Source organism: Coccinella septempunctata, chromosome 8 (genome assembly GCF_907165205.1).
Source record: "Coccinella septempunctata chromosome 8, icCocSept1.1, whole genome shotgun sequence".
NCBI lineage: Eukaryota > Metazoa > Arthropoda > Insecta > Coleoptera > Coccinellidae > Coccinella > Coccinella septempunctata.
The window spans coordinates 31,360,918-31,385,862 of NC_058196.1; the positions used below are offsets into that span (position 1 = coordinate 31,360,918).

Consider the following 24,945-nt stretch of genomic DNA (forward strand, 5'->3'; position numbering starts at 1 on the left):
TTCTCTTCACAGATGAGTCTAGACTCTGCCTCTACCATTGCGATCGACGTTCCCTTGTATACAGACGTCCACATGAAAGATATGCTCAGTGCAATTTCATGAATCCTACTGGTTTCGGGGGAGGATCGATTATGGTATGGGGTGGAATATCTTTGACTGCTCGCACAGACCTAGTGGTCGTTGATAATGGAGCTATGAATGCTGATAAGTATATAAGGAACATTCTTGAAGACCATGTAGTGCCATTTGCCCCATACATTGGTGAAAATTTCATTTTTATGGACGATAATGCCAGACCCCATCGTGCGCGCATCGTTCAGGAGTACCTTGAAGAGGTTGAAGTCTCTCAAATGGAATAGCCAGCAAGAAGTCCAGATCTCAATCCGATTGAGCAGGTTTGGGACAACCTCAATAGAAGGCTGAGAAGTTCAGAAAATCATCCAGCTACTCTTAATGACTTAGGAATCCAACTCGGAGAAATCTGGGAAGGATTAAATCAGAACATTTTAAGATCACTCATTTTGAGTATGAACCGTCGTTGCCGAGCTGTAATTAACGCAAGGGGTGGAAATACCAAGTATTAAATCACTTATCAGCATTTCAGTATTTTGAAAATTGTTCATTTCTCTTCTTTCACATAAGATTCGGTGAATTCCTGAATTTTTCTTCCATTTAATGTGTCTTGTTTCGTTCAAAACCTTCCCGAGAGAAGATAAAAAATAAGTTATAGAGTCAATGTAGAGTTAATTTTCATTAAAATGGAGATTTTCTGAATGTGCGTCAATTTTTTTGTGCAGTGTCGAATCAAACAATATTTCCCACTTCCGCACTTTATAACTTTTGAGGTCGTATAGACTTCCTTTCGTGGATTTAAATCTTTTGATCTGGGCCCATAACCTGTTGCGAAATCTCTTTATTGTCTTTTATATCTCGTACGCTTCCTCAATTGACTGTCTGTACCATCCCAGACAGTACCCGAAGCTAATGACTCAATTTAGCGAATTAACCAACCCTCAAATGATCGGATACGACGTTCAATAGGTCCATCTCGAGTAGTTCTCGGGTTGCGCATCGTGCGTAATCGATACTATGCGGTTTTTCCACCTGGGAAGGCCCATTGTTTTGGCCATCGAAACCGAACGATCCAAAACAGTCCCCAGGCCGCATATCGGACATGCCTCAACATTTCAATCTCGCTCTACCAGGCTGCGCGAATAAATGGTACTGGTGTAATCGATACCCTGGCCGTTGTTGGGGCGGCTGACAAAGGAGCTGGGAGGATGACGAGGATCGATTACACGCACCGTCACATTTTAAGGTCTCAGCCTTGAGGTACGAGCCTTCGGCCAGATACCGAACGGTTCGCGATGATATAACATGATGAGAAGGTAATGAGGTTAGGTCTATACGGGTAGTATTTAGGTGCAATTCGAGTGGTGTACGTTTCAGATCTAGAGTCTAAGCCCGTAATGCCATGTTTAGGAGCGATATCTTTCATCGGCCTGTCAGCCGGGTTATTATCAAACCTTCACGTTTCTGCTGAATAAAACTGGTTTCTACCGCGTCTAGCTGGGGAACCAGATCACGGGCTTAGATATGGCGAAAGTGAGATTAGATCGTACAAAATCCGAGTCATGTTTTTTAATATTCGGAATTGCGTTTTCAGTTCGGCGTGGAGAGCGTTGATGTTGCTGGAAGTTCGGATTGATATGGCGTCTTCATTATACGGTTCTGGACGGGAACAATTTGATTACTGACGAGTGGAAACGTTGAGCCTTCCATGCGTTACGAGAAATTCAAGCCACCATTGGTTTATTCCACACGGAAATGCAAGATTGTTTGAAATTGAACTGCTACAAAAGGGCATAATATTGCCAACGTGCAAAACTGCTGTGACTTCTTGGAATCGTATATCTCATTTCAATTATGTTCTGGGCCCATAACCTGTTTCAAAGTGACTGGCAGAGAATGCCGAACATCTGTTTCATTTCGGAAATTTGAATGTTTCAATTAATTGATCATTTTACGTCGATATATTGAAAAATTCTTAGCCTACTATAGAACTAAACAAAATTTCAATGTCGAAATATTTTATTACTCAACATATTCTCCTCTTAATTGGATACATTTATTACAGCAAATCTGCAACGTCTCTAGACCTTCCAAAACTAATGTTTCTTCTTGCTCTGCAAACCAGACCTCCACAGATTTTATTACCTTCTAGTTGGAAGAAAATTTACGACCTTTTTAACTTTTTTTTCAGTTGAGGAAAGAGATGATAGTCGGATGGAGCCAGATCTGGTGAATAAGGGGGGTGTTCTTTTAATTCAAACCCTAAATCACGAATTTTTTGCATGGCAACATGAGATTTGTGTGCAGGGGCGTTGTCCTGCAAAAACAAAACACCTTTGGATAGCTTTCCGCGTCTTTTCTCTTTGATTTCTCCCCGTAGAGTGGTCAGTACTGTCGAATAGTAATCTCCGGTTATTGTTCTACCCTTATCTAAGAAATCAATCATGATTACTCCATGGCAATCCCAAAAAACCGAAGCAAGAACTTTTCCAGCAGACTTTTGGACACGAAACTTCTTATGTCTTGGAGAACCAGAGTGTCGCTATTCCATCGTTTGTTGCTTTGTTTCTGAATCGTAGAAATGTACCCAAGTCTCATCCGTAGTAACAATTCAGTTTAAGAAGTCTACATCGTTTTCAAATCGAACGCAATGCTTCTACCCTTGCACGCTTTTGGTCAACATTCAAACATTTGGGGATCCATTTTGCAGCAATTTTTCTCATGTCCAAATTGACGTGAACTATACGATGAACGCGTTCGTATGAAATATTCTGTGCTTCAGATATCCGTTTTAGCCCAATTCGACTGTCTGATAAAATCATATCATGAACTGCATCGATATTTTCGGGGACTGACACAGAAACTGGCCATCCCGATCGGTGATCATCTTCAATGGAAAATTTACCTCTTTTGAAGCTTGCAGTCCAATTTTTCACGGTCGCATTCGAAGGACATTGATCACCAAGGGTATTAAGCATATCTTCGTAAATCTGCTTACCTCTTAACCCCTTTAAATACAGGTATGAAACCAATTTCCAGAGTAAAGTTCTTTGAAGTTTTGGTATTTCTATGGTACGTAATGGTCATAATGAGAAAACTGGAAGACATGGGTGATATCTTGTGTTCTAAAAAGATTCATCAAATAAATGAAAAACCATATTCATTTCATTCTATAAAACCGTTTGTGAGATACAATTAAAAATAACATTTTTTATGGTTTTCCAACAGCCTGTATCTTTAAAACCGAACCGATTCGTAAAAATTGCTAAAGATGAAAAGTGTTTCTTTTGACCTCAAGAATCTACTGTTGAAATATTTGTGCGAATCGAAGACCCTGTACAATACGGTTTTGCCGACATATAGAGCCGTTTTTAGTGGCCCAAGAAATTCACGACTGCTCTCTCACATGTACGAAACTACATATATATCTCGCCAATATCCCGAAACGACCATAACGTATACAACAATGAAAATCATCCCCCAAAACTTCAGCGATACAAATAATCCAATTCCGAGCATGAATCGCATAACACAGTTTGCTTCTTTGAAGTGCAGAGATTGGATGTCATATGTTGCCTTACGCTCGCGGAGCAAGGGTATTATGGAAGCAAATTGAATGGAGGGAAATTAACCTTTGCAAAGTTATCAGACATAGATGAGTCGCTGCAAAGGAACAATGGGAGTTTCTCTTGGTGAACGATGACAGGGTAAGCGGAATAATTTGCAATATATCTTCATAATGCAATAAAACCGAACAGTCTTTATGGAAGTCGGTTGAAGAGATGACGTTAATAGGCTATTTTCCGGAAGAATTCCTAAAGGGACATGGATGAACTGGATGATATAGGTATGGGAAGGATTCGGTCTGCCTATTATAACTTCTACAGGGCGAGACTTTGACTCGTACCAATATTTCAACAGTGGATTTTTGATGTCGAAAGAAACACTTTCTTCCTATAACATTTCTTCCGAATCCACTCGGTTTAAAGATACAGGCTGTTAAAAATCCTTAAAAAAATGTTATTTTCAGTCCTATATCACAAACAGTTCAATCGAATGAGATCAATTATTATAGTTTCTCATTTATTTGATGATTCTTTCTCGAACACAAGATATCGCCCACGTCTTCCAGTGTCCCCATTATGACCATTACGTACCATAAAAATACCAAAACTTCAAAGAACCCAACTCTTGAAACTAAGTTGGACGCTATATAATAATTGAACATTTTGTAAAATGAAAGTATTCTTCATATTTTCTCGTTTAATGAGCCGTTTTCGAGTGATTTGATTTCCAAAAATGAAAAATATCTGTGAAATTCGATAAATAGTGTACTTTGACCTATTACAACTCTGTTCGAAAGATCCACAGATTTGTAGTGTGTAGGGGTGGCACAGGTCATTATGAAAACTTGAAATGGCTATATCTTTTTATCATGGAATAGGAAAAAAGTGTTTCTTTTGACATCAGTAATCCACTGTTATAATATTTGTACGACTCAAAAACTCAGCCTGTCTAATTCGGTTCTGCCAATAAGCAGAGGCATTGCATCTATATAAATGATTTCATCCTACCCATACTACAATATTTTGTAACTGCAGTAATAAATTATTTCAGTAAATCAATGAAATTTGCCAAAGTATCCAATTACTGATGCCGATACCTTTTTATGAGTCACCATTCCACCCATTTAAAATAAATAATTAGAGGATCACGATCAGGCTTCTCGAAACTCCCTGTACAAATGAAAAAAAAAATTGAACCCTAAAACTTTCAAACAAAATTTTCCCTCTACACAATTGGACAAAATAAAAAGGGAATTAAGATCAACCACCCTGTAAATATAAATAGGGGACCTTATTTGAAATTTCCAACTGCAGTATCAGTATCTACAATCAGATAATAAGTATGTTGAAATTCAATCCATATTTTCATCCAGTTGGCGATTCCATTGTGAACAGGCTGATTACAGGGTATTGCATACATGTTTTATTTAATCCTCCGTCATGAATGGGGATTATAACTATCTAAGGGGTGTTTCGATGTAGTCGTAAATGGGCACATATACCAACTTATCTTTTCAGATCGTTCAATCGCTTCTATACCTATATACCACCTTTGACGACTGAAGAACGTCAAAATTGTCACGTTGTCAAAATTCGTGTGTAGTGGGTCACAAACCAATACAAATTGAGATAATTATAACGAATAAGTAGGTACAAATTGTTAGAGATCCGTAGATAAGTTACATTCTTTCGAGACTACATTCAAAACAGGCCTTTTCTAATGGGGGTCAGTGTTCAGAAAAGGAATGAAAAGCATTTTAATCTCTGCTTTGACAACGAAAGATATTTAGGTGAGGCATTCTTCAGTCAACAACCACACAATGCGTAATTATCCACTCTATTATACGGACGGCCGCAAATGCCATCAATGTCATAAATCTATCCTCTAGTCACCCTGCCAGGCACGTTCAGTACAGCTGACCACAAAAAAACACAGAGCGATTTAGAGCTTCCGCGAAATAACGAAAAAAAAAGACTCCTCTCAAATTTTTTTGCAATCATTCATTTATACCTTGTGTACAGAGAAAGCATGGTTCTTATTCCAAATAGATACCGGATATTTTATTTGAGCTTCTCATGCCCCTGAAAATTTCAAATTGTCTATTTCATATACGTATACAGGGTGAGTCTTCAACTCGTACAAATATTCTAACAGTAGATTCCTGTGGTCAAAAAAAACACTTTTTTCGTATACCTTTTTTTCGGAATAGACCCTAATAAAAGTATATAGCCATTTTAAATTTTCATATTTGACGGTGAGGTTTTTTTTCAACGGAAGGAAGATCTGGTCAAAATGAAGCGTTTCACCAAAAAACACCAATAAAAAACTTTCAAAATGACAAAGTTGAAACAAAAATTGTAAATGATTACTGAAATAGATCCTAATACGACCCTAGACCGTTTGTTAGCTGAAATATCAAAAGCAGTGGGAAAAAACTTATCTCCTGATCCTACCATGTGGTTACGTTTAGGATATTGGCTCGTTGGATATTTACGTGGTAATGAAAATGGAAACTTAGGATTGCCGAATTGTTCTCATTATTTTTTAGTAACTTACACGATTTTATGATATGGCTCATTTCGATACCAACTGACAGAAGAGACTTTGGCCACAAGTGTAAAAAATATAATAATACTTCAAAATCTCACCAATAAAATTCGTCTAAATTATTCACGAATTTTTTCACAATGGACATCACAATCTTCTTGTTCGAACATTCCAACAATCGTCGTAAAAATGGGATGAAATGGGGAAACATCATAGCACTTTTTCAACATAACTAACATAAGCACTTCCAAAAAACTGCCTTGATTTTCAACATTTTTTTCACCTTTAAATTGCACGATACAACAATCATGATTCTCTCAAAAGTGACCTGATGCATCTAGTCCGATGAACTTGGTACTGAACCCTTCGTTGTCCAGCCATATGTTTATGTTTTGTTTCGTTTTTGCGATGCCGGAGTCACCTTCTACAGTCCCGTACTTGAAATTCAATGAAATTTTGTCGAACTTTTAGGGGTTGTATCTCAGCCATCTTGGATATTTTATAAAGACAATTTTTGGTTAAACGGCTTAGTCTGATGAGTTCTACCTTCTGTCAAAAAATTGCCTCATCCTAATACCATAAATTCGTGTAGGAGATTACATTACAAATCAAAATAAAAATTCTAACTCCCCTATTCTATTCATCTATTTCATAAAACATAATTCAGTTTCGATGACATTTTGTGTCAAACTTAATAAGAAAAATGTCACCATCACCATCGATTTTTACGTGATAGTTTTTTTTTTAATCACTACATTGACAAACGAATACTTTTTTTCTATCGTTAGGTAGTTACTCATCGACAGTTATCTGTCATTTTAAAATTATTGGGCCTGCAACTTCAAATGAAAGTCGTAATGACCAAAAAAATAGCCATTTCTTCCCGGTTGATGTTCCTCAAGTTGAACACAATGCTTCATTATACCCTATACCGCAAGTGACATCAGCGTCGTCATAAATCTAACCCCGGTACACCCCAGTTCATCACGTCTTCCTCTGATGGGGATCAACCTGTTAAAACGAAAGGCATTAAGGTAGAGGAGTACCTAAGTTCACGGCTACTTAGATGTGAAAACACCAGAATTCCCCATAGAGGATCATCATTAGTGTTAGGGCCTGTTTACAAGGGCTCCCGCTGTTAGGGGTGGTCTATTTGCGTTTGTCATGGGGCTATAGGCAAATTACGCTCGGTTTAGATGCCTTTTCCCTTGTGGCGGTGCTTGGCTTGTGCACTTTCCTGTCTTATGAGATACAGGGCGATTTGTGACCAATGACCCCTCGGGCAGGGGATGAGAAACGGACACTCAAACATCCCTTAAGAATACTGGATTCTGAGATAGTTTGCGTTTCCTGAAAATCATAGAATATTCGAACACCTATGATTTCTGAACTGTTGAATCGATTTTGGTGATGTTTTGGAAGGTTACTGACTTTGAGGAATTCAAAAGCGAAAATCTGGGAAAAATGGGACGTTGCTGAATTATTAATTCTTCACATCTGAGTACCAAAACGTCAATCTGTACTTAAAAAGAAATTTTCGATATTTTTATGTATTTCTGATATTTCTCAAATATTTTTGAGATATTTAAGTAAATATTCTCCTGTGTTGAATATTTTGTACACTCATTTGAGGAATATTTCTTTAGTTTCCTGATATTTCTGATTATTTCAATAATTCTCGAAATTTTTGATGTTTTTCTCATATTTCTAGTTTTTTCGATGTTTAACAAATGTTTCAGTTAATTTTCAAATATAACCAATAGTATTCGTCGAACATTTCCGATGTTTCTAAATATTTCTGGAATATTTTCGGTTTTTCTGGAATATTTTTGACATTTTGCCAATATTTTCCAAATAGTTGATTCCCACATACTTCCTAGAATTTGTAGGTACACTAACCATCCACTAATGACATTTTGTACACCTTTTTCTAGAAAATTTCTTAATTTATTTTTGCAATATTTCCTTAATTTTTGTTATTTCATTTAGTGTTTTCGATATTTCTAATCATTTCTTTGACGCGTACAAATATTTCAACAGTAGATTCTTGAGGTCCGAAGGAACACTTTTTTCCTTTACCATTTCTTCCGAATCGGCTCGGTTTGAAAGATATAGGCTGTTGTAAAACCTTAAAAAATGTTATTTTTACTTCTAACTCACAAACGGTTTTATCGAATGAAATGAATTTTGGAATATAGCTTTTTATTCACTTGATGAATCTTTTTCGAATACAAGATATCACCCACGTATTCCATTTTTCTCTTTATGAGCATTACGTACCATAAAAATATTAAAAAAAAAACACAACTCTTGCAACTAAGTTGGAAGCTATCTAATGAATGTTTGAGCGTTTTGTAAAATAAAAGTATTCTTCATATTTTCTCGTATAATGCGCAATTTTCGAGTGATTTGATGTTCAAAAATAAAAAATATCTGTGATATTCGGAAAATTGTGTACTTTGGCTGAATGCAACTCTGTTTAAAAGATCCACAGATGTGTAGAGTCACAGATTTAGCTAAATATTCCTGAAGGTTATTTCATTTTTCCAGAGGTGACACAGATCATTATAAAAATTCCTTTTATCAGGGCCGAATCGGAAAAAATGGTTTAGGAAAAAAGTTTTTATTTTGACCTCAAGAATCTACTGTTAAAATATTCGTACGAGCCAAAAACTCTCCCTGTATATCGATGGGCCATTCACTATCGAAATGTTTTACACTTATCACTAAAATACTTCTGAAATTTTCTTGTATTTTTGAATATTTTCAAAATTCACGCAATATCTCTAGTATTATATTCGAAACAAATGTTTCAAATATATCTAATGGTATTTTTCGAATATTTCCTGTATTATTTCGGTTATCTCTAAATATCTCTGATATGTCTCGAATATTTCTGAGATATTATGGGTATATTTCTGAAATATTTTCGTGATTTCTAAATTATTTGCCACAGATATTTTTTAATCGATTAATGGGCCATTTACAAGTGAAATTTTGAATATTTGTGTACCGAATGTGGCATTACCAATAGCGGATCCTCTGGAGGGGGCACGGGGGTACATGCCCCCTCAAGATTGAAAGTTCATCATGAAATTTTCATATGATTTTTTGACTTTTTCCCAAAAATTAACCACAGTGCCCCCCTAAACTCGAATCCTAGATCCGCCCCTGGGTATTTCTGACTATTTCCGAATTTTCCGCAATATTTTCGATAATTCACTTATTTTTTTTCTCCATCTTTACAGGATGCAACAAATGTTGTACCCTTATCACTAAAATACTTCTGAAATTTTATTATATTTTTGAATATTTTCAAAATTCACGCAATATCTCTAGTATTATATTTGAAACAAATGTTTCAAATATATCTAATGGTATTTCTCGAATATTTCCTATATTATTTCGGTTATCTCTGAATATCTCTGATATGTCTCGAATATTTCTGAGATATTATGGGTATTTCTGAAATATTTTCGTGGTTTCTAAATCATTTGAACAGATATTTTTAATCGATTAATGGGCCATTTACAAGTGAAATTTTGAACATTTGTGTACAGAATATGGTATTACCAATAGCGGATCCTTTGGAGGGGGCACGGGGGTACATGCCCCCTCAAGATTGAAATTTCATCATGAAATTTTCATATGATTTTTTGACTTTTTCCCAAAAATTAACCACAGTGCCCCCCCTAAACTCGAATCCTAGATCCGCCCCTGGGTATTTATGACTATTTCTGAATTTTCCGCGATACTTTCGATAATTCACTTATTTTTTTCTCCATCTTTACAGGATGCAACAAATGTTGTACCCTTATCACTAAAATACTTCTGAAATTTTCTTGTATTTTTGAATATTTTCAAAATTCACGCAATATCTCTAGTATTATATTCGAATCAAATGTTTCAAATATATCTAATGGTATTTCTTGAATATTTCCTATATTATTTCAGGTATCCCTAAATATCTCTGATATTTCTCGAATATTTCTGAGATATTATGGGTATTTCTGAAATATTTTCGTGATTTTTCAATTATTTGCCACAGATATTTTTTAATCGATTTATGGGCCATTTACAAGTGAAATTTTGAACATTTGTGTACAGAATATGGTATTACCAATAGCGGATCCTCTGGAGAGGGCACGGGGGTACATGCCCCCTCAAGATTGAAATTTCATTATGAAATTTTCATATGATTTTTTGACTTTTTCTCGAAAATTAACCACTGTGCCCCCCTAAACTCGAATCCTAGATCCGCCCCTGGGTATTTATGACTATTTCCGAATTTTCCGCAATATTTTCGATAATTCACTTATTTTTTTTCTCCTTCTTTACAGGATGCAACAAATGTTGTACACTTATCACTAAAATACTTCTGAAATTTTCTTGTATTTTTGAATATTTTCAAAATTCACGCAATATCTCTAGTATTATATTTGAAACAAATGTTTCAAATATATCTAATGGTATTTCTCGAATATTTCCTATATTATTTCGGTTATATCTAAATATCTCTGATATGTCTCGAATATTTCTGAGATATTATGGGTATTTCTGAAATATTTTCGTGATTTTTCAATTATTTGCCACAGATATTTTCTAATCGATTAATGGGCCATTTACAAGTAAAATTTTGAACATTTCTGTATACAGAATATGGTATTTCTAATAACGGATCCAGTGGAGGGGGGCACATGCCCCCTCCAAGACTAAAAACTCATCCCTCACTCTCACTAAATTTTGATATGATTCGTTGACTTTTTCTCTAAAATTAACCACAGTGCCCCCTCCAAACTCGAATCCTGGATCCGCCCCTGAGCATTTCTAACTATTTTTCACAATATTTCCAGTATTTTCGATAATTCACTCATTTTTTTCTCCTTCTTTACAGGATGCAACAACAACAACTCGCCTCCCAACTGGCCCACCACGGGGGCTCTGCCCGACCGCCCCCCCTCAGCCCGGCCCCGTCCGACAGCGACTCGGACATCTCCCTGGGCTCGCACACCCCCCCCAGCACCTCCCCCGGCCCCCTGCTCTTCGGCAGGAGCTCCCCCAACCCCATGACCAGCTTCAGGTTCGGGCCGCACTCGCCCGGTCCCATGCCGCCCCAGTTCCACTTCGGCGCCCACAATCCCGGCTTCAGGATCGACAGGCAGTCGCCCACGCCACCGCCCAGCTTCAGGCTGGACAGGAAGCTGATGAGCAGCCCCGAGTCCGAGCCCTCCGGGCCCTACCTCAGGCTGCAACGCGACGAGTCGCCCATAGACGTGGACTCGAACAAGACGCCCAGTCCAGCGCGAGGCGAGAGCCCACCGCCCGCCTCGCTCGCCCGCTCGCCTCCCCCCATGAACCTCATCATGTCCGACAGCGCGCGGATGGCCCACCCTGAGAACGCCGGTATCAAGATTGAGGCCCCCATGGCCTTGAGGCTTGGTCCTCCGCACCAGATGCCTTCAGACCACCAGCTTCGGATCCAAGTCAGCGCGCCTAGCAAGATCGCCAGCCATTCCTCCCCCCACAGCACCCTGATCGGCATGCCGCACCTCAACGGTGGCATAGTGAGGATAGCCGGTCCCCCCACCAACAATAACAACCCCCAAAACCTCCATAGACCCTTCTCGCCGCCGAGGCTAACGTGATACACGCCGCTAGAGTGGAGCGGGCTGTAAATTTTCGAATTGTTGCAATATTGTACATTTTTAGGTTATGTATCTATATATATATAACGGCTTGTGTAAAGTTTTCTGTGTATATATTGTGATTTAACAGTAAGGAGAACTGACGGTGGCCCACAGGTGATTTTCAACGATACCTCTTTCTTTTTCGTCTAGTCATAGATTCGTTAAGCTGTAAATACTTCCTTTTTCAACGGGAATTCACTCATTCTAATCTATGATCGACATAGATTCAATCTGATTGGATTCCGAATGGAGATCTTCTGGAAGATTCGAAATTCATACATTCTTGGGGCTTAAATTCATTCTTATTTTTTTTCGTTATGGTAACATTGATTGGATGAAACAAGAAGAATTTAGCTATTTCTATGTATGCTCTTTTTCTCATCTATTCTCGGGGTTTCTATATTTTTTTGAACACTTATGGAGTTTTAAATGTTACGATTGTCAAACACTTTTAATTTATTTATTAATATTATTTCTCCTCATATTATATTGATGTGCGTCTAATTTAAAAATTTAAAAAAAAAATTCGTTATAAAATTTAAAATTTTCATTTCTTTTTTTCTCTCACATCAATATTATATTTATATTTATACATTTTACAAATTCATCTTTATTGGAACGAACCAAATTGTTGGTTCTCAGAGTTATTTATAATTTTCGATTTTTTACTGTGATTCAGTTTCAATTTTCGACAGAACTCTCAAATAGTATAAATTGAACTTATTTCAGCGAAACTTATGATTTAAATGGAAAACATTGAATTTATTCCTTTCAACGCCTTGCGAATCAGTTATTAATGATTGCTTGAAAATGCAACGCTGATAAATCGGTTTATCTCAAAGGGGTTGCAATCGGAATAAATTTAAAAAAATTGGCAAGGAAATCATATTGATATATTGTATACTAATCATCATATTTAAAAAACGCGAACACAACTTATAATTTTCCAAAGGATAAATTTAGTTATTTTTTCATTCCAAATGCAGAGTTTATATCTTAATTTTTTTTATGTTTTACTAAAATATAGTATATTAGGGTTTATTTTCATATTAATCGTTTTTTTCCCAAATTATATTTGTTTCAAGGTGGATGACGGTTTGAGTTTTTTTCATTTCAAATCTAACTGAACTAAATTCAAATTATTGAAAGCATTCAACTCAATTCCACAAATTCTTCATCGCAAATTGAAACTGAACAATATTCGAATGGTTTTTTGGTTACATTCCGATATCAATATTGAAAATCATCTGGAAGCCACATTATGTATGAATTATTAAATAGTATGCATAAAAATATTATATAAATCATATAGAGTATTTATAATAACGATGATATGTAGATATGGGAATTTTTGGAAGTATAAATAGATTGTTTTCATTGTAGGAGAATTGTGAAACTTGAGATATTACGAGCTATTCAATATATATGAATCAGATTCAGTTAGTTATATTATTTAATTTGATCGCGAACTGTATATATTGACATCCTGTGAATTCGATAATATACACATTATATAATATGTCTTTGTTTCATTTACAACAGTCTCCTATCAGACTTTCTATAGAATATTTCATCAGCTGAAATACAAAAAACAAAATGATCTTTTGAAGGTCAAAAATAACTAAACTAAGCAAGGAGAAAATTGAGCCCTATTTTGGCCTGTACCGGCCAATTTATAATTGATTTTCTACTCATTTGGTCTAAGTGGCATCACTTGTTTAACGATTCAGAACTACCGACTGTCAGGTACAACTACTACTAGCTAGATCTACCGCTCATCCGACCTAACTGGTATTAGAACTACATCAGTCATGGAGAAATGGAAAAACCATTAAAACTTTCTGGGATTCATCGTTTTGTACAGTATTTCTCTTTTAATGCTTAGATTGGGCGCTATCTCAGATGCTTGCCAGAAAGAAGAAGAATTATAGAGAAATATCTCTTGTTTAATTGATACTTAAAGTGTCCTTTTCAAGTCGGGATTAATACAGCTAGCGAGTTAGTATGTGTCATAAACTCAGAGCCTGAGAGCCGGCAACTAGCGGGGCGGCTATCCGGCTCGAAGGACCATGGGAAAAACGCTGTCGCGCGCGCCGGTGTCGTTTTCAAAGTGCGGTTATGACGTCATAGTATCTATTGCGCCGGCTGTGAAGGAACTTCAACCAACCGAGAGGTATCAGTTTCATTGGGCGCCGTAGAGAGAAATACTGATTGGCCCTTGTGTGTTATTGGTACGATACGCCCTGCGGGAAACGCCGCTCAATTTGTTGCCCGATACTTGCCGACGAAAATCAGGACCAAAAAGCGGTTTTGATTCAGGCAGGTATGATAAATAATAAAAATAATAATTCCTCATGAATATGAGTGTACGCCATGATATATCTCGAAAAAAAAAACATTTTTTTACGACACTGTTACATACGAAATATTCAGCAAGGAAAGAAAACAGAAAAAAATGTTTTATGTACTTTTACAATTCCTAGAACGCGTTTCACAGTTCATTTATTCAGAAGCAGGATTATGAAGGTACCTTCTTTGATCTGCAACACCTGGATGAATACCAGGTGTGGTTTTTTCTTAATCTTTACGCCTCAGTGGTGAGTAGGTATACACTTACCACAAAGTCTGAAATGTAGGTAGGTACAGCATCTTTGTAATTGTCTCCCAAAGATGAGTAAAAACTGACAAAATGAAAATTTGACAGTAATCAATCAAGAAATTGCTCATAAGTAGATATAGTATACTTTTGTGTCCACATACAGTCGAGCTGTAAAATGAGATTCATGAACAAAATCAAAGCTAAACCAAACAAACACCAAAAGCCTCTTTTTTTAAACCTAGACGTTTTATATAGATTCACATGAGCGTACTGGTGTATGGGGCCATTTTCCATAATACTTAATTCCGCCCTTATACCTCTAAAAGTATACCACCCCATTGTTATGCTCACTTTATTATCCTTATCTAAGGCTTACCGTTGACACCACTGTCATTGTTGGGCTGACATGGACCGTAGACTGCGTTCCAGCATGAGGATGATACGTGCTGACGTATAGGTGAAACAGAAGTGTCTGGTCCATTATATCTGCCAGAGATTAGTGCGGTGGACTATTAAATCCAGCCGCGGAAATGGGTGTTATGTTTCGCTACCTCCATGGGGATTTCGATCTAGTGGTATGCTCCAGCTATATAGGGTGGAATGAAAATATTTTAGTGATGTTGCAGCTACGTCATAAACTATGACTATGGTTTAAGTTGAACATTATGAAATAATTTGATTGTATAATGATTCAATTTTTCGCATTTTTGACACACTTTCACATGTCGAGAAAACCTATGAAGCTTTTTTTTTCAACAGAACGTAGAAATGGTCAAAATGAAGCGTTTCACCAAAAATCACCTATACCAAACTTTCAAAATGACAAAGTTGAAAAAAAAATTGAAAATGATTACTGAAATAGATCTTAATACGACCTTAGACCGTTTGTTAGCTGAATTATCGCAAAGCAGTGGAAAAAAACTGATCCCCTGATTCTACCATGTGGTTTAGTTCAGGATATTGGCTCGTTCGATATTTACGTGGTAATGAAAATGGAAACTTAGGATTGCCGAATTGTTCTCTTTATTTTTAAGTAACTTACACGATTTTATGAAATGGCTCATTTCGATACCAACTGACAGAAGAGATTTAGGACACAAGTGTAAAAAATAGAATAACACTTCAACATCTCACCGATAAAATTCGTCTAAATTATTCACGAATTTTTTCGCAATGGGCATCACAATCTTCTTGTTCGAACATTCCAACAATCGCCGTAAAAATAGGATGAAATGGGAAAACATCATAGCATTTCTCAACATAACTAACATAAGCACATTCAAGAAACTGCCTCGATTTTCAACATTTTTTTTTCACCCTAAATTGCACGATACAACAATTATAATCCTCTCAAAAGTGACCTGATGCATCTAATCCGAAGAACTTGGTACTGAACCATTCATTGTCCAGCCTATTGTTTATGTTTTGTTTCGTTTTTGCGATGCCGGAGTCACCTTAAACAGTCCCGTACTTGAAATTCAATGAAATTTAGTCGAAATTCTAGGGGTTGTATCTCAGGCATCTTGGATATTTTATTTAGACAATTTTTGGTTTAACGACTTATTATGATGAGTTCTACCTTCTGTCAAAAAAAGCCTCACCTTTGAAAACACCCTCTATTGTTCTAAAGGATCAGTTAATTTATTATTATTATCCCATAATGCAACAGCTAAAAAATTGGTAGGGTGATAATTGAGCTTGTGTGTCAGAGGTAGGTATAGAAGAAAGTATTTGCCCAAAAATCTATAACAATAGAACTCGGCACCACTTAGCAATTTGAACATAACTCAAAACGGAAAATATACAGAGGTCCTCCAATGCAATCGGACGTTTCACCATCTATCCACAATAGATCATTCGTCCATTCCATTTCCCCGTTTGAAAAATAGCCTCTTCTCCGTGCGCGACATGGTCATCACTCACATCTTCAACACCTCATAACAGCAACCCCCGATGGAACTTCTTCCCGGCATCAGCGGAAAACCATTATGCGCCAGTTTCAATTTTTTTTCTGCCGCGGCATCTATCGAGTTCCTGTTTCTGCTGGCAGCCAGCACGGAATGAACAAACTGTTGGGCGTGTCTTTTCCGGATTGGTTGAACTGAGTGGACTGGATTCTCGGATCAATATCAGCGCTTTCCCGGATGTCTGTCACTATGTTGAAATAAGTGTCGCTCGGGGTCGGGAACTCATTCGAATCAATGAGCTGCAACCGGTGGAAAGCGACCCGGAGGAAATATACCCGGTGAAACTTCGGAGGACGCTGGTATGACCTGCCGAAGACACCAACCAGAAAATAAAGATGTTGTTCTATTTAGCGAAGCCTCCCTCCGACCTTTCTCTAGTCGACGCTCCTGCTAATTAATTGACCGAAGCAGAAGCCCCACTCTCAGTGTTTTCAGAAGCGGCAAACTACACATTTTCCTATCAATCTCTTTGTTAACTCTGTTGAAGTAACTTCGCATAGTTCACATTTAGAATATTGTAACACCTCTTCAACTGTTCGCCTCATCAAAGTAATCTTCTTTCAAGTCTTCTCAGTCAATTTCGGTGCTAATTTGTTCAACTCATAAGGGGATGTACTCACAGTTTTCTCAAAATTATTAATTCAACCATTTTCATGTTCTTTTCATTCTGATGAGATGAGTTCAAGTGCAAGATTATTTCAGAATTTTCAAACAGATTCATAATCCTTACTACTACTGCTTAATTGATATGTTCACACGAGACCACTCGCTTAAATGCCTTCTCAGCAATATGTATTTTATGACATTTTATAATTTACATAAATTTTCAGACCTCTCTAGATTTTCTCACATGGAAATGGGTATGTAGCACCAGAATCGAACTCTTCTCACGTCTTCTCATGATCATCTCTTGTATTTGAATCAGTTTACTTCATTTCTCTGATGTTCACCTATTTCTGCCGAGTTTCAGATGAATAAACTCTGGATTCAGTAGTTCTCCTTCAGAACACGATATGAACTTCTCAAATATGGTTCAACGGTCAGTGGTCAGCCATGATGACAGTCTCTCGTCTTGTTTCTACCCTGGAAGGTCTGCTCTGGTACTAGTGTACACTCTCAATTGTTATGATTTACTCATCATACTTTGTATTCTCATTGATACATTCTCATATTCATTTCATCGTTCTCGATACACATGATAGTTTTCAGACTTTTGCTTTTCTCGAAACCAACGATTAGTGATTTCCCTCATAATACTCTCGATTTGTGCCTCTCATAATTTGCTCTTCTCGAAACCAACGATTAGTGGTTTCCCTCATGAATACTCTCGATTTGTACCCCTCATAATTTATCAATTTTATCTCCTTTTTTCTGATGGACGATCTAATCGTGCTAAGTTGTAACCAGTCTGTCTGTGTAAATGTTGTATTCATTGATACATTTTTGCACTCTAAAGACCAACGTTATGTATATTAATTATAATATTCTTGCTCTGCTTATATTAAAATTATAATTATTGCTCGATTCACGTTTAATGTATTGATCTCTCATTGAGACTTGGACAATTTAGTTTCACCTCTTGGACTATTTCACTATTACAACTCAGCCTTCTCATTAAAAGTCATTATTTTAACCTTCTGCTTTTCCAATGGATTAAAGAGGTTGTCGCAATCAATTTTCATTGTAATCGTTGTGTTAATTTTGAACTGATTGAACTTCCTCAAAGTCCAATTCTGACTTCAAATGACTTCTCATTCGAACTACTCTGGATAATCTCTGCATTTAGTTGAATAATGTCTGTCTGAGTCTATAGATGTATTAATATTTGTTTTATTGCTGTATTAGCTTCATGCAGGTGACTTACTCATTTTACGATTGTGAACGATGTACATTAAATGTTTTTATACCATCTCCAACTCAATTATCGGCTAATACCCCTTGTTTTGAACATATTAAAACGTAGAATTCCTCATATAACCAATCGAAACTTGTTGTATCGTCTCTAGAAGATTAACATTGACGGTAGTTCCGAAGATCTGTAGCTACAACGACCGGTAGTTCGAACGAAAATTAGTTCAAATGATTCCTGGGCGAACATAGAGCGCGCCGAACGACCTGTCAACGCCGTGACGTAGCAACTTCAGGACACGACGTCTTGTACGCGAGGCAACGTCCCATCGTTGTGGCTATTTCATTACCCGCAGCACATCCAGCGTGTTCGATTACGATCTTGATGTCTTCATCTGCCGCCAATCACGTAGATTTCATTATTCACCCACGGTGTGACGTGATGAAGATGGATCGGCCTTCGAGCCAACCATGATACATAAACGTTGTGTTGTGGAACGCAGCGGGAAGGCCCCGATTCGATTGAAACATCGCTAGAATTTGCCGGTCACGATCAGGAGATCGCGAACGACGGTTCGGATGGTTTTAGGGGTCGGACTTCCTGAAATATCTCGCTTGATTGATTGGGTCGAGGTTGGGAGATGATCGATGCATGCATGTGCACTGGGAAAGTTCAAGATCGAGGTCGATTTTGGAAAATATCGAGAGTTTTCCAGTTGCGGGAAGTGGTAGGTGAAGTCTATACAGGGTTAGTCTTTGACTCGAACAAATACACTGCGCAAAAAAATTAACGCACATTCTGAAAATCCCAATTTTAATGAAAGTTAACTCTACATTGACTTTATAACTTATTTTTTATGTTCTCTCGGGAAGGTTTTGAACGAAACAAGACACATTAAATGGAAGAAAAATTCAGGATTTCACCGAATCTTATGTGGAAGAAGAGAACTGAACAATTTTCAAAATACTGAAATGCTGATAAGTGATTTAATACTTTGTATTTCCACCCCTTGCGTTAATTACAGCTCGGCAACGACGGTTCATACTCAAAATGAGTGATCTTGAAATGTTCTGATCTAATCCTTCCCAGATTTCTCCGAGTTGGATTCCTAAGTCATTAAGAGTAGCTGGATGATTTTCTGAACTTCTCAGCCTTCTATTGAAGTTGTCCCAAACCTGCTCAATCGGATTGAGATCTGGACTTCTTGCTGGTCATTCCATTCGAGAGACTTCAACCCCTTCAAGGTACTCCTGAACGATGCGCGCACGATGCGGTCTGGCACTATCGTCCATAAAAATGAAATTTTCACCAATGTATGTGGCAAATGGCACTACATGCTCTTCAAGAATGTTCCTTATATACTTATCAGCATTCATAGCTCCATTATCAACGACCACTAGGTCTGTGCGAGCAGTCAAAGATATTCCACCCCATACCATAATCGATCCTCCCCCGAAACTAGTAGTATTCAGGAAATTGCACTGAGCATATCTTTCATGTGGACGTCTGTATACAAGGGAACGTCGATCACAATGGTAGAGGCAGAATCTAGACTCATCTGTGAAGAGAACTCTTTCCCAATCGGCCTCCTCCCAATGGATATGCTCTCTCGCAAAATCCAAACGCGCCCTTCGATGGGCTGGGGTAAGAACTGGGCCTCTTGCCGCGACACGAGGCCTTAAATCATATCCTCTGAGGCGATTTCTTATTGTCTGAGTGCTAATTTGCACCTCATGAGTTTGCTCAAGCTGAATTTGAAGGAGGCGAGCGGTTGCAAACCGTTGTCTCAACGAAGAAACTCTCGAGTAACGTTCTTGAATGGCAGTTGTTACCCGTGGTCTACCCTGTCCTGGTCTTCGGACATTCATACCTGTCTCCCTGAATCGCTGCAACATTCTGGACACACTTGTATGGGAAACTCCAAACCTTTCTGCAATTCTTGTGTATGTATAAACTGCGATTAGACGTAACTGGCGTTAAGGAAGGAAGTTTGCTGATTTATATCTCTGCCTCTGTATTTTGTGGTTTCTGACTTCACGAAATAGACAAAGTAGAAGTCAATGTTACAAAGACTTTCTTTGAATTTCGATCTAGGTTCAAGTACCTCCCGTTTGGTGAAATTGGCCTTTAGACCGTGTATTCTGATTCTCCCACAACACAAATTCCAAACAGGCTCTACCCATTCTTTGTCAATGCGGCCATTACTCAAAGTCCTCACCTTAATACATGTAATCATGGTGGACTGTATGCGTGCAAACAACTACATTAGGACCGCTTTTAACGTTGGATACGACCAGTAGCAGCCACAGTACAAATCACCCAGGTGCCCATAATTTTATGGTCTATCAATCATCGGATTTCACAGAGGTAATGATGGCCATCAGGGCCCTGGTCGTAAGCGACGATGGAAAATGGGTAAAAAGTGGATTTCTGCTCCTCGAAATCCATGATATAACGTGCGTTCAAAGAAATTCATCGTCAATTTCGCTCTACAATTTTGAAGGTCGATATAACTAGCAATTCTTAGCCTCTTCTGTTACATTTCCCAAGTGAACTGTGAAAGATGACCAGACAAAACATAAATACTGAACAATGAAGAAGATGAAGGCCAGTTTCTGTGTCAGTCCCCGAAAATATCCATGCAGTTCATGATATGATTTTATCAGACCGTCGAATTGGGCTAAAACGGATTCTAAAGCACTGAATATTTCATACGAACGCGTTCATCATATAGTTCACGTCAATTTGGACATGAGAAAAATTGCTGCAAAATGGATCCCCAAATGTTTGAATGTTGACCAAAAGCGTGCAAGGGTAGAAGCATCGCGTTCGATTTGAGCTCGATTTGAAGAAGATGTAGACTTCCAAAACCGAATTGTTATTATGGATGAGACTTGGGTACATTTCTACGATCCAGAAACAAAGCAATAATCGATGGAATGGTGACACCCTGGATATCCAAGACCTAAGAAGTTTCGTGTCAAAAAATCTGCTGGAAAAGTTCTTACTTAATTTTTTTGGGATTGCCATGGAGTATTCATGATTGATTTTTTGGATAAGGGTAGAACAATAACCGGAGATGACTATACGGCATTACTGACCACTCTACGGTAAAAAATTTAAGAGAGAAGACGAGGAAAGCTATCCAAAGATGTTTTGTTATTGCAGAACAACGCCCCTGTACACAAATCTCATGTAGCCATGCGATAAGGTCAAACTCTGAAACAATCTTCAACTTCAAACTCGAAATCTAAAAACGATAGGCCGATTCTGTTTTCAGATTTGGATTAGTCATGAAAAAAGAGCTAGAGAATGTGTCATCCGTTTCCTTCTAGCTGTTATAGTTCTCGAGATCCCCTCAGTAAACAACGAATTTTGTTACGCCCGCACCAAGACACACCGTCAACACCTGAACCGTTTCTCTGGAACGTCCGACTCAACCTATCCCCCGGAACAGAAATCCATTAGTCCACCCGTTCCTAATCAATCACAAACGTCACAATTCGTATTAAGTTATTCGCACCGAGAGCCACGCGATTCTTCCAGGTCATTACAGAAATGCCATTTTTTTTGCCGCGCGCGTATCAGATACCCCATACGAGCGACGTTCCCTTTATTAATTAGTCGATTTGTTAAAAAAAGCGCTTCGTTTGATGGAAACAAAGCCGCTGGCCGACCACTCAGTCACACCACCCTGTGATTAATAACCTGTTTGATGGGACCAGTTGTTCCTGGACTCTTTTGTGCAGTCCACGCATCAACTTGGCCTAATGCGACAACACCGGAACGGGCGCATCTTGTAATTAAACTTTTTTTCGCGAATAGCTGGACGGAAGGAACTCTGCCATAGCAAAAAAAGAGAAAAATTGATCCAGCAATCCTTGAAGGAACAGTCTGTGTCTGTGGATGAAGAACTTTCTTGTGAATATACAGGATATTTTCAAAGGTGATGCTTTTTTCCCACAGAAGGTAGAACTCATCAGAATAAGTCGTTTAACCAAAAATTGTCCATATAAAATATCCGAGATGGCTGAGATACAACCCTTGGAAGTTCGACAAAATTTCATTGAATTTCAAGTACGGGACTGTGGAAAGTGACTCCGGCATCGCAAAAACGAAGCAAAACATAAACATATGGCTGGACAATTTATGGTTCAGTACCAAGTTCATCGGATTAGATGCGTCAGGTCACTTTTGAGAGAATCATAATTGTTGTATCGTGCAATTTAGGGTGAGAAAAAAATATAGAAAATCGAGGCAGTTTCTTGAAAGTGCTCATGTTAGTTATGTTGAAAAAGTGCTATGATGGTTCCTCATTTCATCCCATTTTTACGACGATTGTTGGAATGTTCGAACAAGAAGATTGTGATGCCCATTGTGAAAAAATTCGTGAATAATTTAGACGAATTTTATTGGTAAGATTTTGAAGTATTATTCTATTTTTTACACTTGTGTCCTAAGTATCTTCTGGTCTTCTGGTCTGATGAAGAACTTTCTTGTGAATATACAGGATATTTTCAAATGTGATGCTTTTTTTTCGACAGAAGGTAGAACTCGTCAAAATAAGTCGTTTGACCAAAAATTTTCTACATAAAATATCCGAGATGGCTGAGATACAACCCCTAGAAGTTCGACAAAATTTCATTGAATTTCAAGTACGGGACTGTGGAAGGTGACTCCGGCATCGCAAAAACGAAACAAAACATAAACATATGGCTGGACAATGAATGATTCAGTACCAAGTTCATCGAATTAGATGCATCAGGTCACTTCTGAGAGAAGCACAATTGTTGTATCGTGCAATTTAGGGTGAAAAAAAATGTAGAAAATCGAGGCAGTTTCTTGAAAGTGCTCATGTTAGTTATGTTGAAAAAATGCTATGATGGTTCCCCATTTCATACCATTTTTACGACGATTGTTGAAATGTTCGAACAAGAAGATTGTGATGCCCATTGTGAAAAAAATTCGTGAATAATTTAGACGAATTTTATTGGTGAGATTTTGAAGTATTATTCTATTTTTTACACTTGTGTCCTAAGTATCTTCTTGTCTTCTGGTCTGATGAAGAACTTTCTTGTGAATATACAGGATATTTTCAAATGCGATGCTTTTTTTTTTCGACAGAAGGTAGAACTCGTCAAAATAAGTCGTTTGACCAAAAATTTTCTACATAAAATATCCGAGATGGCTGAGATACAACCCCTAGAAGTTTGACGATGTTCATTGAATTTCAAGTACGGGACTGTGGAAGGTGACTCCGGCATCGCAAAAACGAATCAAAACATAAACATACGGCTGGACAATTTATGGTTCAGTACCAAGTTCAGCGGATTAGATGCATCAGGTCACTTTTGAGAGAATCATAACTGTTGTATCGTGCAATTTAGGGTGAAAAAAATGTAGAAAATCGTTGCATTTTCTTGAAAGTGCTTATGTTAGTTATGTTGAAAAAGTGCTATGATGTTTTCCCATTTCGTCCCATTGTTGGAATGTTCGAACAAGAAGATTGTAATGCCCATTGTAAAAAAATTAACGGATTAACGGATGGAGAGAAGTTAGTATTATCAAATTACACTGTTTCGTGAGTAGACGAAGACAAGTAATCAATGATAATTAAAGAGATAAAAGAGCCATTCATCGCGGTTGTAAGAGTGGACAATAATCCCTCATAACGGCAGAGAAACAATAGGATTAAGCATAACAATCCTTACAAAAGTATTTCTATCTTCTCCAATTCAAAGTCTCGTCCCTTGAATATTCCCAATTAGGAGTTAAATTGTTTTCGGAATCCAATTGGGACAATTTAAGGATTAGTCATTACAGCCATCTCTTGGACGACTGTTTCTTTGTCGTTTTTTTGTGGTTGATGAGTGGGTAATTAATTTGGGCCGCTGATGGGGATCCCTCATTAATTTATTCAAACAAATCATGAACCGTACCATCATTATGTTCCTAAACAACCTGGGATCTTCAGTACATAAATACAAGATATGAAAAAGAGGCTGAAATCTTTGTTTATCAAAATTCAATGATAATTATTTCGTATTTTCGTAAAGTTCAAGAAATAATGAATGGGAAACCAGCAAAAACGATAATTCAACATGACAGATGCGAGCTTATACTGTAATTTATGACTGGTTACCTTCTTCATGCCGTTGGACCCTCATGAAAATTCATTTGTCAAGGTATTAGGGTTGGTATCTTTGAAGTGGTTGACCTCCAACCCTTCCGTGCAATTCAGGAGGGTCGAAGCATTCAACCACATGAATTCCAATATCCTATTCCAACCCTTATTTCACAGATTTTATTTTTTGTGTTTGAAAATAGAGATCGAACATGATTTCTTTGGTTCACCTCAACAACAGAATTCTCAAGACAGTAAGGACAAATTGATTTATTTATTCAGACCCAAAAAGCATCCACAAAAAGATGAAATCTTTGTTATATCTGGTAATCATGTGTTACTTAACATCCAATCCCCCTTAAAAGGAGTACTTAACTAAGCCTCGTTTAAAGTTAAGGGACGCTTAATTTTATTCCCAGTTGCAAGACTGTGGCTTAACAGAATCTTAAGTTATGGGCCCTTAAGTATTTATATCTAGTGATATTTCAGTTTTTTATTTTGGTGCAACTTCATCCTAGTCCAATAAAGCCTTT

At 37.5% G+C, this 24,945-nt stretch overlaps 1 protein-coding gene across 1 annotated transcript in view; it reads left to right on the plus strand.

Annotated features, from left to right (window-relative positions):
• LOC123319336 (homeobox protein SIX3) overlaps positions 1-12,311 on the plus strand; it is a 50,801-nt gene extending 38,490 nt beyond the window's left edge. The window contains exon 2 of the mRNA XM_044906250.1: positions 11,081-12,311. Coding sequence (XP_044762185.1) covers positions 11,081-11,831 — 751 coding nt within the window. The 3' untranslated portion in view covers positions 11,832-12,311. The remainder of the gene's footprint in view (positions 1-11,080) is intronic.
• Positions 12,312-24,945: the final 12,634 nt, after the last annotated feature.